The sequence below is a fragment of the Copadichromis virginalis genome, linkage group LG1, assembly GCF_057382275.1.
Source record: "Copadichromis virginalis isolate Kocher_CV1m ecotype Utaka linkage group LG1, C_Virginalis_male_GT1.1, whole genome shotgun sequence".
In the NCBI taxonomy this organism is placed as follows: Eukaryota; Metazoa; Chordata; class Actinopteri; order Cichliformes; family Cichlidae; genus Copadichromis; species Copadichromis virginalis.
The window spans coordinates 32208947-32219769 of record NC_140618.1 but is presented as its reverse complement, the minus strand read 5'-3'; the positions used below and the strand labels follow the sequence as shown (position 1 = coordinate 32219769).

Below are 10823 nucleotides of genomic sequence, written 5' to 3'. Positions count from 1 at the left end.
ATTATTTTTATTCATAATCAGTAATTTTTCATAGTATTCCTTTTTACATGACCTTAAAATACTCGTTAATTTATTTTTATATTTCTTGTATTTATTTTCAGCTTCTGTGCTTCTGTTCATTATAAATTCTCTGTATAAGGTATTTTTCTTCTTACATGCATTTTGCAATCCTTTTGTAATCCATGGGCACTCTGCATATTTTTGTTTTTTACTATATTTCTTTACTGGGCAATGACTATTATATAACAGTTTAAATTTTCCTAAAAAAATCTCATAAGCTTTATCAATATTTTTTTCCTTATACAGCATCTCCCATTCTTGCTTGAGTAAATCACTTTTGAATGCGTTTATTGACTCTTCTGTTCTCACTCGTTTGTATTTTATTGTGTTTTGCTGTTTAACCTTCCTGTAATTGCTGTTATACACTATAAAAACAGGTAGATGATCACTGATGTCATTAATTAGGAGACCACTTATGGTTCTATTTTCTATTTCATTAGTAAATATATTGTCTATTAGGGTTGCCGACTGTGCTGTAATCCTGCTGGGCTTAGTGATCACTGGAAAAAGTCCCAAGCTATACATTGTATTAATAAATTCCTCTGTCGCTCTCTGCTTGTTTGGATTTAGTAGATCTATGTTAAAATCCCCACAAATGAACATGACTTTTTGATTTGTCCTAATGAATGTTTTATCTACCCACTCCTTAAAAATTTCAATATTAGAATCTGGTGTTCTATATATACAGCTTACAATGACATTTTTCTCTTTTCCCATACTAATTTCTATTGTTACACACTCTAATATATTAGCTACCGCCACCGTCATTTTTTCTACCATCTTGTATTTTAAATTTTTATCCACAAACAAGGCCACACCACCGCCATTCTTATTCTTTCTATTTGTAAGATTTAATTCATATCCATCTATTACAAAGTCCTCTCCTTTCTGTTTATTAATCCATGTTTCAGATACTGCAATCACACTGAATGGATGTGTAAATTTGCTTAAATATTCCCTTATTTTGTGAAAATTTGCATATAAACTTCTACTATTAAAGTGGATTATAGATATTTTGCCGTCGACCTTGACAGTTTTGTTGAATTGTTCTTCAGTATGATAGTAGCAGGTATTTTTGATGTTAAAAAAGTTCAGTTCTGGATCAATGTCCTGCTCTGTGAAGTGTGTTTTGTATTCCGTGTTTACTGGTGAATTTATCTCCTGATTAGCAATCCTTTGTGGTAGCAATGTATAATTCCCAGATAATGAATTAATTGATTGTTTCATCCTTGAATACGTTACGCTTTAGCTTCCGTTGTTGTCTTCTATTACCTGCTTTGATGACTGTAGATTGTTTGTCCCGCTCCTTGCCTTTGTAGTCAAGTGACCTGTTAATATTTTTCCAGATCCTGGATGCATTTGATGACCAGCACCTTGGCTTCCTCCGGTGTACCGTTGAGCTTTATAAATATTTTACAGTTTGCAGTCCAGGTGTTCTGAATTTTACCCAGTTTCTTTAGGTATCGTGCTTTCTTCGCTATGTCAGCATTGGATTTGGTTAGATGGTCATTCATGTAGACGTTCGATCCTTTTAGTTTCCTCCCCTGCTTCAGCAGTGCATTCTTGTGTTTCCTGTTTACAAATCTTATGATGATAGCTGGTTTATCACTAGCATTTCTCCTGGGCAAGGGGTGGCATGCCTCGATGTTATTACAGTCCAGGTCGATCCCTTTCGACTGCAAGAAACCAGCTACTTGTTGCTCCGCAGAGCTCCCATCCAGATCTCCTTGCTCCTCTTTACTGCCAGCAGTCACAGCCCGAGCATATGACCGGGGTTTTATGTACAGCCCTGTGATGATCACGTCGTTCATTCTGGTATATTGCTCCAGGTCCGCGACCCTGCTCTCCAGATAGACGATCCGTTTCTCCTTCTCTGCATTCTGGTTACGTAGCGACCTTATTTCCTCGACTAAGTCTAGGATATATTTCTGTTGTAGCTTGATAGCCGATGTTTCCTCAGTTAGAAAGTCTTAATTAGAAAGAGTTTATTTCCAGGCCAGAAAGGAAGAATAACAAATGTATGTATGAAATGTTCTTTGTGCACTGAAATCCCCCACAGCCCAGCAATGCCATTTTCCTTAAAAAAAAAAAAAAAAAAAAAAAAAAAAAAAAAGGCAGGACAAATGTTCCTAGTGTTTGACAACAGGGGTCCAATTTCTCTTTGGAGCAGGGACTAGACTTGTAGTCAAGACCGCCTAAACCAAGACAATACCAAAGACTAGAGGGTATCAAGACCAGGACCAAGACAGATCGAGTGAAGACCAAGACAAAGTCAGGACAAGACTAAGACAAAAAAGCCTTTCAGCTGCAGCCGGATGCTGCTTCGTTTACGGGTGTCAGGCATATTTATGTGTTTGTGATGCACTCGCACAGCCCTCCTCACCGCTGTCTACGTCTCACTCACTGAGATGACAGACGCAGCGCTCCACTTGACTGTCGCGTCTCTCACCCTCTGTTTTTTACATAATGATATTATCCTATAACCTCGCATGTGATTAGCCACAATATGGAGGGATTGGAGCATAGCTGAGCCACTGTGTGAGAGCTGAGCAGCAAAAAGAAATTAAGGGGGGAGCTGGCTCTCGCTCAATGGGAGTCGACTCTTCTGATTCATTACAAAGCACGGCTCTTAGAGCTGATGCTTTTGCGCATGAAAACGTTACATTGTGTGTCGTGGATACTGTTTACTCCAAATCTCCCAAATACCATGTCGATCTGAGACAGCAAGACCACGTAAAAGTGGTCTTGAGACATCCAACTCTAGCGGGGACCACACCAGCCTAGTACCAGGAGGACAAGGGGGACGCCTCCCATCACAGCCCAGCTTACACTCTGCACTTTAGTCTGTCGCTTGCTACCACAGCGTCTTCCCTCGTGGCATCGCCCTGCAAGCAGATAAATACTGGCCAGAACCATCATCCGGGAAGCTGGCCTGGCTAATTGCTATGAAGACCCTCCAACATAGTTGCACCTGGTAAACAACAGTTGAGACACTACTAACAAATGCACCTCTGCCCTGCTGTCAATCACGCGCATTGTCTCTTGCCATTACCGTTCCTACTGTCCAAACTGGGTCGTCGCATTACGCCTCTGACGATCGGGCAGCACAATCGCGCCAGCGCCTGGCTTCTCTGCATTTCTCTTTATATCTGGGCCTCCTGCAATGCTCAGCCAGCTTCCTTTTAAATGGGCCCTTTCACCAGCTGATAGGCCACCTCAGGACACACCCACACCTCAGCAGGTGATTACTATCAGCCAATTTGTCCCATGGCCAGCCAGTCCACAGTGGATTAAAACAATGTCATATGAAAACACTTAAAAAAAAAAAACCATGCAATAAACATCAGAATAAAATCATGCAAATAAAACAAACACTAAAATCAGAATAAAACCAATTATAAAAGAAATAAAAATTTCCACTATGTGTCACAACACAGATTTCCTTTTTGATCTGATACCCAGTAAAATTCAGGCTGGTATCTGATACTTAAGAATTATCATACAAGGAGAGGAAAAAAAAAAACAAAAAAAACAAAAACAAAACACCCTGGAGTCCATGCCTGTATTTCAAAAAGTTCAATTAACAAGCATTCAAAACAATGTGACTGAAAATGGAGCTTAAACATTTTACACATACATGTTATCCAACTTCCTGTTATCTAAAGCTTGTGTAAAATATTTGAGTTGCATTTTTATTTTCTACAGCCTACAATATTTGTTTTACAGCAAGTATGCTGTATACAGTATTTTAAAGATACCTAACCTATATAATCCACTTTAAATACTTACCCTACAACATTGTTACATCCCCACGAAGAGGTCTAGGGGTGTGAGTGGGATCGGTAACAGAACAGAATGAGAAGGAAAGCAGACCGAGTTGTTTAGCATATAATGTTTTTATTGCAAATAATCCTAACACAAAGAGTTGGCAACACCTCTTTATCAATAAGGCCAAAAAGAAAAGAAGAGGTTGAAAACAACAAAGGAAACAACTACCAAACAAACAAAAAACTCCACACCACAAAAAGGCACTTTCAAAGGCTCACCGGCCCAACTACTCACTTAACACCACGGGAAGGACAAACACACACCGAGACCATTCCACCACCTACAAAGACAGAGTAGAGTCACAGGAACAAACCACCCACATCACACAGTCTTCCCCAGCCTATATAATCTCAGAGAGGTGACTGCTGACTGGGTCAAGATGCCAAACAAGGGTAATGAACAACAGGTGATAGTACCTGGAGAGAGGGCAAACAGGGGTGGGAGGGGCAAGAGAGGAGGAGGCAGAGAGAGAATGACACCACACCCACACGAGTAATTTCAAGAGGAGGCCCTGCTAGGGCCATAACACCTTACCTGAGTAAATCTAGGCCAATTAAATTGATATGAGGTGATTTTAGGGACACACATTTTACTCCAAGCTATACTCATACAGCTGTTTACCGTAGCATGTATTTTTTTCATTCATGTAAATTAGAAAAATGGGATTCTGTAGTTTTCAGGATGTTGAATTCTCGTTGTTTAAACATAGACTCAAAGACCTAAGTCTAGATGCAAAGTCACTTTCCAAAATTCAGCAACAGTGCAACACGTAGCCAACAACTCCATATGTTCTCCTTTTATACCTGGATAGTACCTGCCTGCAGCATCAAAGGACTCAACGAGCGACATTTGTCTCAACCTAGCAGCACGTGTCCCTCGCCTCCTCTTCAGTTCACCTCATCATAAACTCATCATTATATTCTGTGTCATGATTTATTTTTGTTTGTATTTGACAAGGCTTGTGGTCTTACCAAATGTTTCACAAACTGCATCTTGGCTGTTTACGATCAGCCTTTTTTACCAACTGAGTGATTGAGTACACATGAGCCATGACACATTTATACAGCCGTATTTCATTATGAAAGGCAGAAAAAGTATTCCCACCAATCATTTATACTCAGAATTACACTACTTTTTGCAGATGACTTAGTTCGGTTAACTTCATTGGAGTGGAACCTTCACCACATGCTGGAACAGTTTGCAGCCCAGTGTGAAGCAGCCAGGTGAGAGTCAGCACTTCCAAGTATGAGTCCATGGTATCCTGCTGAAAAATGGCAGATTGGTCCCTCTGGGTTGGAGAATTATCATCTCAAGCGAGAACTTTCAAACATTTCAGTATCTTGTTGATGGTCCAGTCATCATAGGAAGGTCCAGCAACTGCTTTTAATTTAGCATTCAGTCTACTTTACAATCCTCTTGTGTACTCATGACCTGTGGATAGTGAACCAAGACTGCAAATGCTGGAAGCAAAAAATTGTTTCCACTGTAGGGTGGCTGGGTTGAGCCTTAGAGATAGGGCAAGGGGCTGAGCCATCTGTAGGGAGCTTGGTGAGGCTTTTTTGTTGCTACTTTTTTGTGTTGAAAAAAGCTAAAGTTGTTCAGGCATCTGATTTTTGAAGATTTATCCAATCATGTACAACTAGGAGGAGACCCAAGAATTTGCTGTGTCTGGTCTGATAGCACCTTGGGATCCACAGGAGGGAACATTTTGCTGATGAGAATTGTATGTGTACCCTGCTCAACCCTTAGATGCATGAGTGACTGGACCCTACAATCCTCCACAAGTGGTTTAAAAACAACCCCCCCCCCACCTGCACGTGGTTTGTCACAACTCCATAAAGTTGTGACTGCTGTAATCACTACACAGAGGTACACTGTACAGTGATTTTCCACACAACCTCCTGACTTCACTATTTTCATTTCTTGAATATCAAATCTTTTTTTTTTTTTTTTTGCCTGTCCCGTTTGGTTCTTTTGCCATCAGAATTATTGTCTAAAGGCGATGAAAGATGCCCAACTGTTAAGGAAGAAACGCTTTTATGAGTTTTATGTTGCATTAAAGTATATGTTCATATTTTACTCTTATAGGAAAGACTTGCTCCTTTGCACAGATACAACACCCACAGCTTTGTTCGCAGAAACAGGAAGCTGACCCCGTGTCATTTACAGCAAAGAGAGTAGCACACACACGAACTTAGTGACACATACACCCACACACACGTATGCAAAATTAAAGGAAACTGCTATGCTTGTCCCACCCTGCTACTATAAAAATAAACGAATACTGCAGCTCGGTGTGACTCTCTCTGAGTTTCACCCGTGCCGCACGTTATCAGTATCAAGTGTCTCAGTGTTGTTTATTCACCTGACTGTTTGTTAACTGTAAATCTCTGACACCAACGGATTTACTTTACCAAATTGACCATCCCAGCCTTGCCGTAATGGTCTATTTGATTCACCTTTTATTGTTTATTTTATTTATTTTTTATTTTCACTTCCTAGATACGGGAGAGTTGAATGAGGAAAAGAAAAGGGAGAAAGGAAGAGGGGGGAAAAACAGCGGAGAAGAGGGATGGGGATAAAGGGCAAAAAACAACTAAATAAGCAGACAAAAAAAATACATATATCAATCACCTGGATCACCTGTTGAGAAAGAAAAAGGAAAACAAGCAGAAGAAAACGAGAGCAATACAATAAACAACGTCACGATGATATATGGGAATATAACAGTAAATACTAAATATTAAACATTATTGTGCAGCACATAAGATCAACAGAATACAGTGTGCTTTGAGGTAGGAGCCAAAGAGGGTGTAGTTTATGTGTGTGATCACCCGTGTGTACACCTGTGAGCATGAGCGCGCTTGTTTTTAAAAGGTTCCTTCATGTAATGATCTGCTAGAGGGTGTGGGGAGCCACAGCTCCGTCCTCCAGGGCATGAAGCAGGTATGGAGGAGATCAAGACTCCAGACATCCAGAGGCCCCCAGAACACAAGAGACCAAGGAAGACCAACAGAGGGGCAGCTGCGCCACTATCCCAGAAAGAGCTGAGGAGAGACCCAGATGAGGGGTCACTCAGCAGCTGCGGAGCAGAAGCCAGGGGGGGTTGCAGTGACGCGCCCGTGAGCTCCGCCGGCAGCCAGCTGTGCCAGAGTGACCGAGCCCCAGGCCACCCCATCCCCGAAGTGGCCCGAACGAGCCCCAGGCTCCAGGCCCCGATAAGCAGCCACCAAGGAGTGAGCCGGTGTGTACCTGGACGCCCATCCCCGGACACAAAGAACCACCAACGCACCGATGTCTGAGGGCTTCTGCCACTGGCAGGGGGAGTGGTGGGGGGAAATAGGCCTCCATACCTTGAATATCAAATCTTGTTGTCTTTGTTTGGCCCTGTCTGCTTTTTTCCTGTGGCTGGTAACAGAGTTGTGGCTTTGTCAACCTACACTTTCCCATTGCTTCAGTGATCAGGGTTTGTAGTTGGGGTCAACCTTCTCATATGTGGTTTAGCAAACTCCTTTGAGAGCATAGTGACAATGACCAGTCATACAGTGGTGATACCGTTGTTAAATTCAGGGTGCCGAGCAGTGAAAAAGGTGTATTCAGGGTGGCAATGTCAAATACAGCACCATGGGCCACCTTTATGTTTTACACTTTGAGGTGTAGTAGAGTAGGTCCCCACAATCTGATTCATAGTATCTACATCTTCTTTGGTCTTGTCGTAGAATCTGATAAATTATGTTTATCCACTTTCTGTTTTTTTCATCAACAGCCACCGATTCTTTCTGACATAGCTGCCATATTTGATGGGCTTGTTTAACATGTGATGTAGAAATTTGAACCTACCACTAAATGGCACAAGCTGTTCGTTTATTGTAAAACTATCACTGGTCCATAAAATTCCTTACAGTTACAGTTGATGAGAATCAAAAGTTCCCATGAAATGCCATAGTAAATGAATGTGGGTAATTTTTGACCCATTTATGGAAGTTTGAGGTAGTATTACAAAAATGACATTTTGCAAAATGTATAAAGTGTAACTTAAGAATTTAAACTGCATGATTTTAAAAACAGATATTTTTAAGGAATAGCTGGAACATGAAATTATAACAACTTCATTAATTAGATATTGCAAGCAGTGGCGGTCCTAGCCTGTTTGGCACCCTGGATGAATACTCCCTCTGGCGCCACCCTCACCCCCCCACCCCGCCCCCCACACACACATAAAACATATTAAGGACTGTACATTGACATAAAAATGTTCAATTCAATTTTATTTATATAGCGCCAAATCACAACAAAGGTCGCCTCAAGGTGCTTCATAGATACAGAGAAAAACCCAACAATCATATGACCCCCTATGAGAAAGCACTTTGGCGATAGTGGGAAGGAAAAACTCCCTTTTAACAGGAAGAAACCTCCGGCATAACCAGGTTCAGGGAGGGGCGGCCATCTGCTGCGACCGGTTGGGGTGAGAGAAGGAAGAAGTTGTCGGAACAATACTGAATTTCACCAGAGAAACACACACACACACACACATATATGAAGAGAGAGAGTATGCAAACGGCTACCAAACAGCCATCATAATTTGTCATACAATGAGAACAGGAAGAAGCAACAATTGACAATGACTAATTAATATTAAAATCTGTAACACAATGAATTGTTTGGAGTTTAGTCTGTTACTGTTACTATTTCTTCTTGGAGCAACTGTAACCCACATAATTTCCTTAGGGATTAATAAAGTATTCTGATTTTGATTGTTTCAGGATGACCTGCCATTATCCAATGACACATCTGCTTACCTGTATCATTTGTTCGTTTCTCTTACTCTTCTTTTCTATTTTTTCTAAACTGAGCACCTGATGGCTTTGAACTTTCTTGTCCATCTTACATTGGTTTTAATTTTGCACTCCAGTATGAACACCCATCCCCCAACCCAAGGATCACCACAACATAACCTAATAGACCTACACCTTACTTCACAGATTCACTTTGTCTAGGATTTATTTCTGGGATTAAGCACAACCCAGGATTCAAATCATGAATAGATAATGGGCTTGGATTTACAACATTATGAATGAAATGTGCTCTATTTGGAAGCAGCCGGTCCCCCTCCCCCATCGACGGGTTGTGTGTGAGACTTTAAATCATCAAACTGTAAAATATACATTTTAAATTGTTATTGATGCCTTTACCCCGAATCCTAAAGCGTATATTTATTTTCTTACTGTTCTTATATTTATTGTTTGTTTACTTGCACTGCTGTAACTGGAGCCTCGTCGTCTCATCTCTCTATATACTGGACTGTATGTAGCGGAGATAACAATAAAGTTTACTTTGACTTCAGCAGTGAGCAGGCGCACCGAGGGCTCTTGCTCTCAATTTATAGAATTTCGAAAAAACATCAGTGCATAAGTCTGTATCATAATGGGTTGATCTGATATCCTCGTGTTGGTGTTGTTCCCAGATCATCATACTAAATGTTGTTCCAGGATCAACATTGCAAGTGACCAATCAGAATGTTGTGACGTCATACTTTTGCAACTTCGGGAAAAACCGGCGTAAAACAAAAAACTGTACTTAAGCTGCGTGAAACCGCCTCTGTCCGCCGATCAACGGACCCTGACCCTAACCCTAACCGTAACCCTTTAATAAACAGTAAGCAGAATTGATATTGTCCTTGCAACATTGGAATTTCATAAATGCACGAATGGCTTGGTCCGCAAAGGAATAACGTCACAACAATGTGATTGGTCACTTGCAATGTTGAACCTGGAACAACATTTTCATGATTTCATGATCATGCCATGCATGCTCTGGCATGATGTCGGAGCAGCATGAGTACGAGTAATTTTTATTTTTATTTTTTTCCGATGCCCGTGATGCCGCCCCCACCACGATGCTGCCCCGGGCAACCGCACGTGTCGCCCATATCAAAAACCGCTACTGATTGCAAGAAAACAACCCCACTGGGTCATTTTTGACCCACTTATGCATCTAAGGGTTAATCCGCTGCCACTGCACTGAATAAGTGGAAGCAAATGGGTGGATAGACTGATGAAAATGAAGGCAATACACTGTAAAATGTCCATTCCCTTTTGGAAATTACCCTGAACTTCATTATATACTTGTGTGGACTTTCACCCAGAAAAGAGTGGAAACCACTGATGCAGAAGAACAGTTCCTGTTACTCTGGTTTGGCAAAAAATGATCTTTATCTTCTGCACTTCATCAAACCCACTACATTTACAGCCTGAGTTTTTAATCATTTATTTAAAACTGAGGCAATCGTGCTTAACTGTGGGCCTTTTAGGATATTTTAGTTCAGTGTTTGAATTCAGCATGAAAAATCTTGTCTTATCAAGCTAATTTCTAGTTGCAGCAGGCAGCATGAAAAAGCATCTAACTATAGTGAACGTACGTTAGCATTTAGCAGATAATGAGCCAAAAAAATGAATCGCTAAACAAAGACTGAATTAGCATTAGATCCTGCAGAGTGTAGATATAGATGTAGAGTTGTGTGACATTTACCCAACATATAATGTTTTACAGTTTATAACAGATACCTATTGCCTATTTACCATTACTAATGCCGTTCTTATTTCAAATTAGAAACTAGCTAAGATACTAAGCTAACATTTTTAGCAGCTAAGATAAGAGATAAGATAAGATAGAACTTTATTAATCCCTCGGGTGGGTTCCTCTGGGAAATTCGACTTCCAAAAAGCACAGCAACGACCGAAGTTACAGTTACAGAATTGTTATATATATATATATATATATATATATATATATATATATATATATATATACAAAGGGGATAAATAGAATAAATAGGAATAAAAAAATAAAAAAAATAAAAAAAAAAGCTAATCAGACCAAAGAATACTGAACTTACGTCATTTAGCTGCTTGCAGACATGACTCCAAATGACTGCT

At 40.5% G+C, this 10823-nt stretch overlaps 1 protein-coding gene across 1 annotated transcript; it reads right to left on the bottom strand.

The window, feature by feature from the left end:
• Window positions 1–824: 824 nt before the first annotated feature.
• On the bottom strand, window positions 825–2976 carry LOC146719071 (uncharacterized). The gene is made up of 3 exons (XM_085458782.1): window positions 2890–2976; window positions 2724–2775; window positions 825–2029 (listed from the first exon to the last, which is right to left on the bottom strand). The coding sequence occupies exons 1-3, from the start codon at window positions 2974–2976 to the stop codon at window positions 1392–1394; spliced, it is 777 nt and encodes a 258-aa protein (XP_085314908.1). The 3' UTR covers window positions 825–1391.
• Between the last annotated feature and the right edge of the window lie 7847 nt (window positions 2977–10823).

What these genes read in the sequence shown, in the direction of transcription:
- LOC146719071 (XM_085458782.1), bottom strand. Translation starts at nt 2,976, where the DNA reads ATGGTTCTGGCCAGTATTTATCTGCTTGCAGGGCGATGCCACGAGGGA. An exon ending in GACAGACTAAAGTGCAGAGT is followed by an intron (nt 2,776 to 2,889) that starts GTAAGCTGGGCT and finishes TTGCTGTCTCAG; the next exon opens with ATCGACATGGTATTTGGGAG. An exon ending in CAGTATCCACGACACACAAT is followed by an intron (nt 2,030 to 2,723) that starts GTAACGTTTTCA and finishes TTTCTAATTAAG; the next exon opens with ACTTTCTAACTGAGGAAACA.